Genomic DNA, 15,917 nt, shown 5'->3' with positions numbered 1-15,917 from the left:
CACCAGACTGCAGATGTGGTGGGCAAGAACAGTAAAAAAAATAATAAAATCAAGTCACTCTACATACCAGTACTACAGTGCCACAAAGGCATTTGGGATACAAGGAGGTAGAGGGCAAAGGAGGAGGAAACAAACAACCCAGAGACAGAGAAAACAAACCATTGTCTTGGGTTAAATAAACCATGGGTTAGAATTATGTGTGAACCAAGTCATTGTATGATACACGTAGTAGCTTATATAATCTCTGTTCCGTATCATATTATTCCCATTTCTCTAGAGGCAGGTGTTATATTATCAATAAAAGCAATGACTTCTTAAGCCTTACTTGGCTTGTATCGGGGAGAGCAACCACTTTTGGGTCAGGGGATAGATTAACTCCCCCTGGACCAAGCCAGCGGGCTAGATGATGACAAGAGGGATGGGGCCTCATCCCCAAAGCTCCACCCCTCCCATGACTTATCCACCACTGCCCCATTACTTTTTGTAAGGAAAAAAACCCTTTTGTGCAGATGGAGACATGGAGCTCCTTGCCTCTCTCTGCACAGACAGAGGGACTCGACTGGGTCTCGCAGGAGCCAGCTCCTGCAGGCCATGGCCGAGTCAGGCTCCTCCTTCCCCCATCACTCGTGCAGGACATGAACAGTGCAGGAGGTGGTGCAGGGGACTCCCCAGCTTATCTGATCAGAGGTGGATAACAAAAGGGTTCCCCTTTGCACTGATCACCCCAAAGGGCTGAGGCTTGGGGAGAAAAAGGGGGTAGGGTCCATAGAGGGTGCTCAAGCCTCTGGGGGCCGGATTGGGCCCCAGCACGGCCAGGGGTTGCCCTTCTCTGTCTTATATGGTAGACATTGTCAAAGCTAAAGTGGAGCCTGACAAATGTAGGCTTAAAACCACACCTGTGTCCCCATGCAACACATTGCATGCAGGAGCTTTTTGCCATTAAAACAATTAACTTGTTAGCTAATCATTACATTACAGCAATGAAGCTGTGTACTAAGGCTGCCTTTTCCCCCCTTTCCCGCTGCAGTAGCTCATTAGAGCAGCATTCGGCAGTGGCTCCTTATTTTCAGGGAATACTGGTGTGGCAGGCAGGTGAAAGTGCTAAGTGCTCTCCAGACTCAGTCTCTGTTTGCTCCTCCTTTCTTCTACAGGTCAGTAAGAGGCAATGTAAAATTCAAGGCATGCTTCTCTCTCACACACCAAGGGTTGTATCCAATGTTAATCCTACTTAGAGTAGACCCATTGAAATGAGTGGACCTTAAAGAAGACTAGCATTGGGAACAACCCCAAATGTTAACTTTTAAAAGTTGTATAAAAACCATATACTGTTGTTCTGGGTGTGCTTCCTAACTGGAAGAAGGCAAGCCCAAAGCACTGACTCGTGCAGAGAGAGGACGGGCAGCCTCATCAAATTGTAGATAATTCTGTGTCTCTGCATCAAAAGCAACTGAATGATGCAGACCTGCAGCAGAATTACACAACCCCAGTGGGGATGACTGGAATGAGGCAAAGCCAGAGCACTGACTCACGCAGAGAAGTAGCACGCTGCTGCTTCTGTGGGTAGGTACTCTGTCCTCATTGCAGTTTTTCGATTAATTAATTAATTTTGTCATGGCAAACTCATGTACCCTACCACAAACTGTGGGAATTGCTCATCAAATCTTTGCCTTAAGTTAGATTTTACTAATTACAGTCCTTTTCCTGTTCTGTTATCATAGCAGTCATTGTGGAATGTTTAGTTCCTACTTGATCCCACCTATTCCAGTTATTATTATGATCTCGAATGTCAAGAGGAAGGCTAGTCTCTGCTGGACAATTTTGGGGGCAGGGTTGTGTGTTAAAAAGTTCTAAAGATTTAAAGATCTTGCCCACATGACCTTATTCCCTCGTTTGACTCACCTAGACTAAAGCCTAGCAAAAGTATTACCACTTGGTTCTTTTATTTCTTTTTTAGTCTCAGTTACATCAAGAAAGATTTGAACAGAATAGCATGGAGAAGCTCATTATGACATGTGTAATAATTCCTTCACTTTATTTAAAGTGCCCCCCAATGAAGTGCCTCTATTTTTTCCTTGTAAATCTGAACTCTGCACTAAACACACACTGTTATTTCAGCATTTCCTCATAATTCTTGGCAGAATCCCATCCAGTTTTTCAACAGCCTCCTTGAACTGTGATGGCCAGAACTATGTCTTGAAGAATGCTATAAATCAAACCATTTTTTAATTTATTATGCTTTTTCGGCATAGAGTAATATTAAAGAAAATTAGCTCAACTGACTCAGCTCTCTCATTTGATTAATAGTACAGAGCCTGAACCACTTAAGCCAGTATATTTAACATCTACAATGGCTTTAACCCCTAGTTTAAATGGTCTATTGCTCACAGCCTTAAGAAAGCATTCATGTCTTCCTTTTCAAAACAACATAAACACACAGGTTTTAACTAGGACAGAGCTTTTCTTTATGCTGTTGCTTCAACATATATTCATTGTCAACAATTTGCTTTAAAAATTCATGTTGCAACCAGAATACAAGATTAGAAGAAATCATCCTTTGCTATTAGTGTATTTCCTAATACTATCCCTCTTTCTACCAGTCTTTTAAATAAAGAAAAGACAGCTTTGCTGCGTGTCAAGAATCAAATGGCAGCAGATTTAGAAAGACTTCTAAATCACCGTGAGGTAATCTTCTTGTTTTAGCATAGCTATTACCATATATAGGTTTTTTTCCAACATATTAGTCATGGGAATGTTTTGTTTTTCTCTTTGCTAGTTTCAGAAATATACTTTAAACAAATGCCCAACAAAGTGCATATCCCAGGTTCCACATCCTCTGCCCCTCCAGTTGCCTCAAATGGCTGGTATTGAGGCATGGCCCCACTCCTCAATTGTAGCTTAGGTGGTGATGGCTTCTATGAATGGTAGTAGCTCACACCAGCTACAAAAGCACCTTCCCAATCCTACCATAGCCAGGGAAGGAGGCGGGACAATGCCCTGCCTGGTCATTTCACTCTTTGGCATTTATTTATGTATTTATTATTTGGAAATTTTATATCTCTCTCTTCAATATTGCTACTCACAAAGCTGCTGGGGTAATTGATACAGCTTTGCTTTCCTCAGCATATTTGGGGAAGCAGGGGGACCTGTGACTAACACTATAGTTTAGCATTACATGAAAAAGCTTGGGCAAGCCTCAAAGTCACATGTCCCCCCCTCCCTCCTCCTCCAGTATGGCCATATGTGACATAAAATGGAGGTTACTTGAAAATGGAAGTGTTATGAGACTGGGCTTTTCTTCCCGGCGGATCCTTTCTTTACAAGGGTTCCCCATGAAAAAGAATTTCAGATAGGCTGCCACCAGGCAGAATAAATCTCCTGACACACCACAGTCTGTCCAGCTTCTTGGGGAGTTTCTGAGTCCTGTTTTTGAGGGCCTGTCGCTACAACATAACTTTAGGGAAAAAATAACAAGCAAGGCACTTTGGACTTTCTTTCCCAAAGGCCAGAAATCCAGAACTTAACAAATCCCTTTTTAAAAATCCTAAAAAGACATGCAGTGGTGTTGTAACTATACCATCTTTCATGTGGGGAGGAATTTAGTGAGAAATCCTTTATAAAACAGCACACCCAAATGTCCAAATATAAAAACGTATTTATTTAGGGAAAAGGTGGGGAAATGAAAAACAAAGGGAAGGGAAGGCAATAATCACACACACAGAATTCCAAATGAAATCAATAAAGTCAGTCTAACTAATCTAGTCACAAGTTACCTACATGAGCAGTGTCTTGGGTTCCAGATCACATGCAAAAGTTTATTGCAGCAATGATGGTCTGAGAGAGAGCATGGTGGTCTCCAGTTAGATGGTAGATGGAAAGCTTCTAGAAGGAGTGAATTGACTCTTGCTTCTAAAGGATCTGAGATCAGTAAAAGCCTTAGCAGAGACTGATTGGTTTGTCCAATAATGTGATAACCTCCATCTCTGATATTAGTAGTCAGTAGAAAATTACTTAGTCACTGGACTCACCTTCTTAATGACTGTAAACTTACATATCAATAAAGCCAGCTGGTTGGAACCAGTCAGCTCATTTTAAAAAACAGCTTAAGGTTCGGGTTGCATTTTTGAGGACAGAAATGTGACAGAAGGTGAGATAAACGTGTTCAGGTTGCCCGGCATGATGCCAACCTACCAGATGCTCTCAAGGGCACTGACCAGCTATATCAGAAGGAGGGTTTGTTATAGGTAGAGATGCTGCAGGCGCCCAATTCTGTCTGGGAATCCAGCAGAGGCCCCAAGCCCACACCCCTGAGCCCCTGCCTCCGTTCGCCCCCTGTCTCCAATCGGCGAGCAGCCCACACTCACCCCGGTGGCCTTGGCAAGCTCCACAGTTACCATTTTTTGAAAAATAAAATGGTGATTATAAAAATGTGCATATTTGCATATGTGCAAAAATGTGTGTTTTGTGAATGCGTGTTTTTGCGAATGCAAAAATGCACAATTTTGTGAATGTGAACACCTGCATATGCACAAAAATGTGCATTTTGTGAAAAAATGTGCATTTTCGCAATCTCCATTTTATTTTTCAAATAATGGTGACTAAAGAGCTCGAGAGGCCACTGGGGTGACTGCAGGCTGCTCGCTGAGCACGGAGGGAGGGGCTCAAGTGCAATCCGGGAACCAGCGAGTGGGGGCAGGGGCTGGGCAGGCACCTGGAGAACCCAGATGGGGGTGGGTTCACACATCCCTAGTTACAGGAAGCCAAAGCAGCCCTGCCTGAGGGGAGGGGAGAATGCGAGCCCATGGCTAATTCACCATAGTTTAGTGTTCCATCCGAACAAGGCCATTCTGTCTCTTCCCCTCAACTAGCACCCTGAACTTGTCAAAGTAGGGAACAGAATGTCATCAGGGCATGGTAGGCACATTGAACCACCTGATCCTTTCCCAAGATCCATGCTGGCCTTGACATTTTCTGGGAGAAAGGGCTACCTGAAATTGGGAGGAGCTAGGGAAGGAGGCACAATTCTGTAATGCATTACTAGAATGCATTCTGTTTCTGGACCATGCTGAACTGAGAGGAGAGAGAGATCTGTTTTTTCGATATATATGACAAATTCTATATTTGGTACTTTAGTGCCATCCTGGATATTATTTCACTTGAACAATTAAAATCTATTCTGTTAATTTCTTCAACTTTTAAGTTGTTAGATTGTCCTTTATCCTGCTTTACAAATGTGTTCTTACTTTAACTGCTGGAAAAGTACTTTCAGATGCTAAAGTAAAAAGTTCTATTAAATTACAAAGAACTCTACTTTATGTCAAGAACTCTTTGTACATTAATTTCCATTAAATGCCACCAGCTGCCTCCTAATACATTTATTGGTTGCCATTGTCTTGGATGTGTAATGAATTGTTAAGTTGTGATACACATGCTATTTAAAATGTACACTAGTACTTACACTAGATTTATTATACCTTTTTATTATGTTCTTAATACATGGTGTCACACAGTATTAACAGAGGACTCATTCATTTCACCCTCTGTGAAAGAATTGTTTCTCAAGCATTGTTTCTTTAAAGACAAAGGTGACAAAGGTGTCTTTGAAACCAAAGGTGGTTTCTTTAAAGACAAAGGTGATTAAATTAATGAAATGTTATAAACTGTTTTAAGATTTTTGGAACCTTCTCCCACACAGGTAAGTGCAAGTTGGCTTTCAAAGTGATAACAGTTCTCAATATGCTCCATATTTTCAGTGACGTTTTCAGAAACGTTCCCGCCCAAAACTGTTCATAAAATTTATCTCAGCAACTATTCCTACTTGACTTGCATCAGGAGGAGGAAATGTCCACTTTGCATGTCAGGCACTACCTTATACTGGAGTTATTGATTATCCGTTGTTGATAGGAAACATTGTCAAAATCAACTTCCCTCATTTATTTATTATATTTGTTAGGTGTCTGTAGAACAAGTTTCCTAGGCATCATACAAAATTATTTAAAGACATGGCAATAATAAGATTAAAAAATCCAACAATCAATCTTAAATATCCAACCCAGCATGAAAAAACCCAAATACACAAATACCAGTACAATAAAATACAATACAAATCATAGGAATTAAAAACTTCCAATTAAGTACAGGGGCTAAAACCACCACCAATGCCACAGATCTAAAAAGGCCAGGGAAAACTTAAAACACAGGGATATATTACTATCTTAAGCCTAGTCCTGAAAGAACAACAAAATGGATGCCAGGCGAGCTTCCGTACGAAGAGCATTCTTTAGTCAAGGGAGCTATTACCAAAAAGGTCCTCTTTCTCATGGCCACCCTCAAAATGTCAGATTGAATGGACACTCGGAGAAGGGCCTCTGTAGATGACCTTAAGGCACAGGTGGGTATACAGTATATGGGAAGGAGGTTTTCTGTCTGGTCCCAAGCTTTGTAGAGCTTTATAGGTAAAACCAGCACTTTGAATCACATCATTACACTATAAAGGCTTTCTCCTCTAGTATTTACTCATATGCTAAATGAAAGTACCTTAATCACTTACTCATATACTAAATGAAAGTAGCCCTCTCCCCCTTTACCTTGTTTTCTCTTCCTGCCCACTGAACAGCTGATCAGTAACAGGTTCAGGAAAAGGAAGGAGAACCTGGTTCCCTAACATTTTTCAACTTTGTATAAAAAAAAATTTTTTTAATGGGCAGGGAATGAAGAGCTTTACTGCTGCCATTGGAGGTAAAGGGGTTCATTTTCTCTGGTATTTCAAATACCACCCTCATTGTGGGGCTGTTCACACAACACGCTAACCCATACTGAGTGGTTGAGTGTGGGTTGTTGTTTAACGGTGGGTTGTTTGTTGAACTGTGGGTTAGCATGTTGCCTGAACCCAGGACATTTTCCGCAGGGTGACTTGTTAACCACCCTGAACAACCCAACAACAAACCATGGGTTCTCAAGGTGGCTTGTTCAAGAAAAATAAGCCACACTGCATGGTTAACAAGCCACCCTGCAGAAAATGTCCTGAGTTCAGACAACACGCTAACGCACAGTTCACCAACAACCCATACTTAACCACTGAGTGTGGGTTAGTGTGTTGTGTAAACAGCCCAAAGTGTGTGTATATTTAATGTGAAGGTTTCACTAAACAGCATTGAGGTCAGGCCCAAATTAAAGTGAATTGGGAGGGATGAAACACATTCATGGTATTGGGGGTATAAATTACCCCAACATGGTTCTAATTTAACAATTACGTGTTGCTTCTTTGTTAATACATACCTCTAGGAGGCTTAGAGTTAAAGGGATATGTGTATGAGAGATTTGTGGAACCCTCAGAGGATTTAACATGGGGGGTCACTACAGACCCAAGAATCCCTCATTGTATAGTGGAATTGTTACTCTACAAACTCTAATCTAGTATTTTACATTAAATTATAGTAAATGTCACAGACATCTCATTTTTAAAAAAATTAAGAATCAGTTGGAGGTCCTCTTGACCTCAGTATACGATTAGTTCAGTGCATTTTATAAGCATAGGAGGGTAAAGATATTAGGTCACACTTTTAATACCCTTATATAGATAAGATGGACTGGTGACCAATGCAAGGATGTGGCTTGCATAAAGCACCTATCATTCATTAAGTTGCCACTGGTTGTAAAATAGGGAAACTCACATCTGAATTTGGGCTGGGTTCAGATGTAATGCCAAGCCATGGTGGGTAAGCAGCCTGAGCTGCCCATGATGGGCTAGCATTGGGGACGGGGCATTTTTCCCACCCACAATGGGTTAATTCCCCTGATTAAGCCACTGTCAGAACCCACACTCTGCAGTAAAGGTTACCTATGGTGGGTTAGCATGTTGTCTGTCGCATTAGCGTGGGTTACACAGATCGCCAACAGAGTTGCTTGGCAAGAGCAGCCAGTAATGCTGCTGCTCCTCTGCTCCTCTCAAGCGATCTCTATTCCTGCTGCAAAGGAAACTAGGATACCTGTCCGGCTGGGCGGGAAGGACTACAGGAGGAGGAAGGGGAAGGGGGTGAAATAAACTACTATATACTACTGCTCCAGCTGGTCCAGGGACTACAGAAGCAGGCAAGCTCCCAGAGAGCGAGCGAACAGAGCGAGCGAACAGGGGGAGCAAACAGGAGTTGGCCAGGGGAGTTGCAGTGGTTGAAGAGACAAAGGAGACAAAGGAGACAGAGGCTAAGAGGTAAGTGGGTCGCAGGAAGTCCAGGGCTCTGCCCTTTATCCTTCTGACTGGCTGTGAGCTCACCAGGAGCTTCTGAGAGCTCCAACTGAATTGGAGGGGTGTGGCCTGAGTACTCCCAGCAGCTGACTGGGCGGGAAGCTTCAGTCTGTTTCCCGCCTCCCAGCTGAGCAGAGCAGAGCAGAGCAAGCTGCTCCAGCTGGTCCAGGGACTACAGAAGCAGGCAAGCTCCCAGAGAGCGAGCGAACAGAGTGAGCAGACAGGGGGAGCAAACAGGAGTTGGCCAGGGGAGTTCGGCAGGGGAGGTCAAGGGGGAGGCCCCTAACATTTTTTTTTTAACTAACTTTTTCCCATTTATTTGTCTTGTAACACACACTTCCACACCAGTGGGACTCTGCTTTTAACCTCTACTGAGTAGAGGAGCAGGCACAGGCTAGTCTAGAACAATCACAAAGCTAGACACAAAAAGGGAAACGGGGCTATGGAAGGACAAGACTCTCCAGTGGTGGTGACCTGCAAGGTGTGTGCCATGTTTGTTTTCTTGCCTGAGAACAACATGGCCTACACCTGCAACAAGTGCAAGTTGATCACGCTGCTGGAGGAAAAAGTAAGTGGACTGGAGCGGCGACTGTCAACCCTCCGGGGAATAAGAGAACACGAAGAGTTCTTGGACAGAATGGGGGAACTACAGCAGCAAAGGGCAGACCAGAAGCTTGAAGAGCAACAGCAAGATGAGGCAGAAGTGGGAAATGCTGAGGAGAAGAAAAATGGAGTAGAGGATACTCCTTGGAAAACGGTGACAGTTAGGAGAAGAAGAACTAGACGCCACTCTGCACCAGTGGAAACGGTGGAGCTGTGGAACCGATTCCAGGTACTTGCAGATGAGACTGGAGGACAGCCTGCAGAGGAAGAATCACAGGGGAACCTGCATGAGAGTGAGCAAGAGGCTGAAGGTCAGTCAAACAGAGGCGATGAAACCCAGGCCTACAAGAAGAAGAAGAGAAGAGTGGTAGTAGTGGGAGACTCCTTGCTGCGTGGGATCGAGACCCAAGTATGTCGCGAAGACCCGTGGACTCGCCAGGTATGTTGTCTCCCGGGAGGACAGATTAGAGACGTGACTGAAAGGTTACCTGCACTCATAAAGCCCACTGACAGGTATCCCTTTCTTCTCATCCATGTGGGAACAAATGATAGCGCCAAGCGGAGCTACGAAGAGATCACGTCAGACTTTGAAGCTTTGGGAAGGAAACTCAAGAACTTTGGGGCCCAGATAGTTTTCTCATCCATCCTTCCAGTAGTTAGAAGAGGGATAGAAAGGGAACGAAAAATACTCCGGGTGAATGACTGGCTACAAAGGTGGTGCCGACGAGAGAGATTTGGATTCTGGGACCACGGGCTATACTTCCTGGAAGATGGGCTGTTGGCTAGGGATGGGTTGCACCTCACAAAGGCTGGGAAGAATGTGTTTGGCCACAGCATGAAGAACTTCATCAGGAGGGCTTTAAACTGAATCCTACGGGGAAGGGAGATGTAATGTTGGGGGTAACAATGGACGTAGGCGCATGCACTGCAATGGAGAGAACAGCGCTGATAGCGCCCAATAATAGTCTTCAGACACATGTAGGAAGAAAGCCAGACTATGAAGCACATGGTCTTCGATGTCTATATACTAATGCCCAGAGTATGGGAAACAAACAGAACGAACTTGAACTCTTAATACAAGAGGGAAATTATGACTTGATAGGTATAACTGAGACTTGGTGGGATGACTCTCATGACTGGAATACAGCAGTTGAAGGATATAACTTGTTCAAAAAGAACAGGAGGAACAGAAAGGGAGGCGGGGTTGCACTGTATGTGAAAAATACATATCTCTGCACAGAAATACAGGAGGAGGAGCTTGGTAGCCCCATCGAGAGCATCTGGGTTGAAATAAATGGAGCAAAGAATAAAAGGAACCTGGTGGTCGGAGTCTACTACCGGCCACCCAATCAAGGAGAAGCCAAGGATGAAACTTTTGAAAAGCAAATAGCCAATGTTTTAAGGAAGCATGATGTAGTAGTAATGGGGGACTTCAATTTCCCCGATATTTGTTGGGAGACAAATTCTGCAAAACATGGCCCCTCCAGGAAATTCCTGACTTGTGTGGCGGATCACTTCCTCCTACAGAAAGTAGAGGAAGGAACTAGAGGATCGGCTATCCTTGACTTGATCCTAACCAACAGAGATGACTTAGTGGATAAAGTAGCAGTTACAGGAACTCTGGGGGAAAGCGACCATGTTGTACTTGAGTTCTTGGTTCTAAGGGAAGCAAAAGCCGAGTGTACTCAAACGCGTACCCTGGATTTTAGGAAAGCTGATTTTAATAAACTCAGAACAATGATCAGTAAGGTCCCATGGCAAACAATGCTAGCGAGAAAAGGAGTCCAAGATGGGTGGGAACTTTTAAAAAAGGAAATTCTCAAGGCACAATCACAAACAATTCCAACAAGAAGAAAAGGTGGAAGACAACAGAAGAAGCCAATGTGGCTTCACAAAAAGCTTAGGGATGACCTGAAAACAAAAAAGGACACATATAGGAAGTGGAAAGAAGGCCAAGTAACAAAGGAAGAGTACAGGCAGGTAGCACAGAATTGCAGGGATGGCGTCAGGAAGGCTAAAGCGGAGAACGAGGTGAGGTTAGCGAGGGATGCTAAAAACAACAAAAAGGCTTTCTTCAGCTACGTGCATAGTAAAAGGCAGAGGAAAGAAATGGTTGTTCAGCTATTAAATAAGGATGGCAAAATGATAACAGATGACAAAGAAAAGGCAGAGGTGCTCAATTCCTACTTTGGCTCAGTCTTCTCCCAAAAGAGGGTCTATGACCCCCCTGGCAAAGGCGAAGTACAGGCTGAAGGGGCAGGATTGCAGCTTGAGATCGACAGGCATATGGTCAAGGAACACCTCATTACTTTGAATGAGTTCAAATCTCCAGGGCCAGATGAACTGCATCCTAGAGTAATAAAGGAACTGGCAGAAGAACTCTCAGAACCGCTGTCTATTCTCTTTGAGAAATCATGGAGGACCGGGGAAGTGCCAGATGACTGGAGGAGGGCTAACGTTGTCCCTATCTTCAAAAAGGGTAAAAAGGAGGAACCTGGGAACTACAGACCAGTCAGTCTGACATCAATCCCTGGGAAAATTCTGGAGCAGATCATAAAGCAATCCATCTGGAAGCACCTTGACATCAATGCCGTGATTACTCGAAGCCAACATGGATTTGTCAAAAACAAGTCCTGCCAGACAAATCTGATCTCATTTTTTGATCAAGTCACCTCCCTTGTAGACCGTGGGAATGCTGTAGACATCATATACCTCGACTTCAGCAAAGCTTTCGACAAAGTGCCCCATGATATCCTGATGAGCAAACTTGCTCGAAGTGGGCTAGATGAAACAACGATCCGGTGGATCCACAGTTGGCTACAGAATCGGACTCAAAGAGTGCTTATCAATGGGACCTTCTCAAGCTGGGGAGAGGTAACGAGTGGGGTACCGCAGGGCTCAGTCCTGGGCCCAGTGCTCTTCAACATTTTTATTAATGACTTGGAGGAGGAGGTGCAGGGAATGCTGATCAAATTTGCAGATGACACAAAATTGGGAGGGATAGCTAATACTTTGGAAGACAGAAACAAAATTCAAAGTGATCTGGATAGACTGGAGTGCTGGGCAGAAAACAACAGAATGGCATTTAATAGGGACAAATGCCAAGTTCTGCACCTAGGAAAAAGAAACCAAATGCACAGTTACAAGATGGGGGATACGTGGCTCAACCACACTACGAGCGAGAAGGATCTTGGAATTGTCGTCGATCACAAGCTGAATATGAGCCAACAATGTGATGTGGCTGCAAAAAAGGCAAATGCTATTTTGGGCTGCATTAATAGAAGCATCGCTTCCAAATCCTGGGAAGTACTAGTTCCCCTCTACTCAGCACTGGTTAGGCCTCATCTGGAGTACTGTGTCCAGTTCTGGGCACCACACTTTAAGAAGGATGCAGACAAGCTGGAGAGGGTTCAAAGGAGGGCAACAAAGATGATCAGGGGACTGGAAACAAAGCCCTATGAAGAGAGACTGAAAGAACTGGGCATGTTTAGCCTTGAGAAGAGAAGACTGAGGGGAGATATGATAGCACTCTTCAAGTACTTGAAAGGTTGTCACAGAGAAGAAGGCCAGGATCTCTTCTTGATCATCCCAGAGTGCAGGACACGGAATAATGGGCTCAAGTTACAGGAAGCCAGATTCCGGCTGAACATCAGGAAAAACTTCCTGAGTGTCAGAGCAATACGGCAATGGAACCAATTACCTGGGGAGGTGGTGGGCTCTCCCACACTGGAGGCCTTTAAGACGAGGCTGGACAGCCATTTGTCAGGGATGCTCTGACTTGGATTCCTGCATTGAGCAGGGGGTTGGACTCGATGGCCTTGTAGGCCCCTTCCAACCCTACTATACTACTATTCTATGATTCTATATGTAGCTTCTTTGCCTGATTGTCTGACAGGAGCACAGTAGGTTGTTTGCATAACCACCAACCCAGTGTAGCTTGCCACCCACCATGGGTTAGGGTGACATGTGAACAGCCCCCTGGAAACAGCTCAGAAAATTATATCTGTTAGGAGGGAAGAACTCTTTATTGCCTTGTGTTGTTGTTCACACACACACACACACACACACACACGTAAACTTGCATATCTGTACACGTAACAATATGGGACTAAAGGACTTTTACCAGAGGTGTGGTGTGCACACAACAGATTTATGCACCATGCATCAACAAAGTAGGAAAATAGCTACTTCTAAAGTAGGGGAAAATTAGCCCAAACAACCACTTAAGTCCAAGTTACAAACTTTATTTTTAAAAGACTTTATCCTTAAACACATGCACAAACGTTACAAAAGAGCAAAACAGTGTAGTTAGTATACCAACCCCCTAGCACGTGGATTAGTATATCAATTCTAATAATCCTAACACAGAGCTAGAGAAAGGTGGTGATTAGGGAAATTAGAGTTTGTCAAATAAGGAGTAGAAGGAGGCTTTTGTATGGATCCCAGCTTTGGACTCAACAGATGCTTTAACAGGGGGCAAAGTTTTCTCACTAGATATATGAGGCAAACAGATCTCTCTAGACTAGAGATGTGAAGGCCTGGGGGGGGAATGGAAAAATTCGGGAGGGGGGGACTTTTTTTCCGAGGACTGTTTTTGTTTTGTTTTAAAAATGGAAAAATTGAACAGATTTGAATTATGAAATATTTTGTTTTAGCATTTAAGACAAAAAAAATATATATTGTTACCCAGCCTTTACTCCCCACAAAATGATCTCTAAAACCTATGTAATAAGGACACTTTTATAGAAAGACTAGAGATGTAAAATGTCTGGAAATAATGAAGCCGGGGGGGGGGGGTAATCCTCTCTGTAAGATTCCTAGCATAGTTAGTTCTTTCATTCCTTATCAAAACTTTTGATCTAAACTATATCTTACTGATAAACATTTATGCTCGGTTTCCCAGTACGTGAGTAGAGTCACCATTGTGCATTCAGGACCGTAAATGTGCATTCTTGACAGCTTGGGTTTTGTTCTGTAGGGTCATGTGTTTCTGATGCTGTAGCAGTCATTCAATGTAATTCTAATCTATTCAAACAATAATTACAAATTTACTGTTAAAAGTTTTAAAATTATAATTTTATGAGCAAATTAAGTCATACATAAAATAACTTTAGGAACAGAAAGGCTGCTTTATGTTCTTAAAGCAGCTCTCCCCAACCTGGTGCTCTCCAGATCTTTTAGACTACAATGCCTAGCACTTCTGACCATTGACCATGCTGCCTGAGGCTGCTGGGAGGTGAAGTCCAAAATATCTGGAGGGCATCAGGTTGGGGAAGGCTGTCTTAAAGCAACAAAGTGACTTTCAGATCTGTAAAGAGCGCTAAAAAAATAAATATTGCTTATTTTTTCCCCCAAAACGGGGAAGCAATGTTTTTTTTTTCCCATGGCTTCAAAATTTCTGCAAATTTTTCATCTCTACTCTGGACAACAAAGTGGTTGAAGAAAAAGAGTGGAGGACTGTAGTCCTGGAAATGTGGGATAAAGACCAGGGGATAGCAGGGGATGATGCTAGGGAAGGATCACGAGGAACCATCTTGGAGACTAAAGGCAGTATCCGATGGGGGTGCTGTGCTCCCACTGATTCTATTGCACAAGCAGGACCCACCGTTGCCCAACAGGGATTTAGTACCTCAAAAAGCAAGCCCTGAAATTAGCAGAAACACTCATTTTTGGATTAGGACAGGTTGAAAGAGCTCTGTTATGCGAGCTTCACTGACCTGCCCCATTCCGGAAATGAGTGTTTCTGCTCGTTTCCACTTCCTATCCAAAGTGCAAAATTCCCATTGCACAAGCATTGGGGCCTGCTGGCACTTGGGCAGCCTTCAATACTGCCCTAAGCGCACCCTGGGTTAATCTTAGAGCCGAGACACATGAAAGTGAAGGACACCCAAGAAACAAGAAAGAATAACTGCTACCTAAACTCGAGAACAGTTATAGGCTTCAGTACAAAGAGTGAAAAATGAGAGCCAGTGTGCTGTGGTGCTTAGACTCCACCATGAAGCTTACTGAATGACTTTTAGCCAGTCATTGTCTCTCAGTCTAACCACCTTGCAGGGTTGTTGTGAGGATAAAATGGAGAGGAAGAGGATCATGTATGCTATCTTGGACTCCTTGGAGGAAAAGGTGGGGTATAAATGTAACAAAGAAATAATGAGGACTCGATGTCTTTGAGGCTGTACTCGGGATGGATCAGAACAAAGGAACAATAGTTTGACTCTGGGGAATGGAAGGAACACTCAGGGAGGTTCCTTGCTACTTCACTGAGTTAAAACTAGCCAGCTGTACACTGCAGGAGTTGTATGACGGAGTTAGTTACTGGTTTACAAAATAAAAGGGGTCACAAGCCTATGGGTTATCGAAGCCTGTTGACCTCTCTGGTGGCTGGGAGTGCTTTAGGATTTGGTCATGTTTCCCACCAAAGCTTTGGGTTGGCCAATTTACATGTGCCCTCATGGGTTAGCTAGCTGGGCAGTGAGTTGACAGTCATGTGGGCATCTGCATGTTTCTCTACATGGGAGCAACTCCCTTTAATCAAGGGAGGAAGCACATACCCAGTTACTCTTCCCCCTCTGCAGTCATCCAGGGCATTACTCTTGTTCCTGGCAGCCTTCCATGCCTGTGGTTCTGCTGCTTGTTCCATAACAAAATCAGTTATTGAGCCAAGGTATCAGGGTAATGTAGCAGAAATACAAAACACAGCTACACAGGGTCAGAGAGCAAGCATGTCTGAACTCGTTCTCCTTGCCACCTCTGCCATAGAGTGCAGGAAAATTCGGGAGACATACCATTCATTTGTTTAGTACATTTCAATCCCACCTTTCCTCAAAAGAGCTTTAGGTAGCATACATGATTTCCCCCTGCTCCCCCACACTCCCCTTTAGTGATTGGCCCAAGGTCACCCAGTGAATGTGACAGCTGAGTGGGGATTTGAACCAGGGTCTCCCTAGGCCTGGTTTAAAAGAGTGAGGAAGATGCAAGAAGGAGGCAGGTCTAGGTTTTAAGAGGCAAATAAGCAGAAGCAAGTCCAGAAGTAGTTTGGGTAAACTGTCAGATGGCCTGGTAGCAGCCTTCT

The 15,917-nt window shown here is 43.8% G+C and overlaps 1 protein-coding gene across 4 annotated transcripts in view; it reads left to right on the top strand.

Moving 5' to 3' along the window:
- The window catches only part of PIBF1 (progesterone immunomodulatory binding factor 1), a 148,050-nt gene that overhangs the window by 108,241 nt on the left and 23,892 nt on the right, over positions 1-15,917 (top strand). For all 4 annotated transcript variants that reach the window (XM_084844848.1, XM_084844844.1, XM_084844846.1 and 1 more), the window contains exon 16: positions 2,598-2,682. In XM_084844848.1, coding sequence (XP_084700974.1) covers positions 2,598-2,682 — 85 coding nt within the window. The remainder of the gene's footprint in view (positions 1-2,597; positions 2,683-15,917) is intronic.

The sequence above is a fragment of the Heloderma suspectum genome, chromosome 3 (genome assembly GCF_057233095.1).
Source record: "Heloderma suspectum isolate Gila_16-S chromosome 3, 16-S_ref, whole genome shotgun sequence".
Classification (NCBI taxonomy): Eukaryota; Metazoa; Chordata; class Lepidosauria; order Squamata; family Helodermatidae; genus Heloderma; species Heloderma suspectum.
The sequence above is the reverse complement of the archived record's forward strand: the minus strand, read 5'-3'. Positions and strand labels throughout refer to the sequence as shown.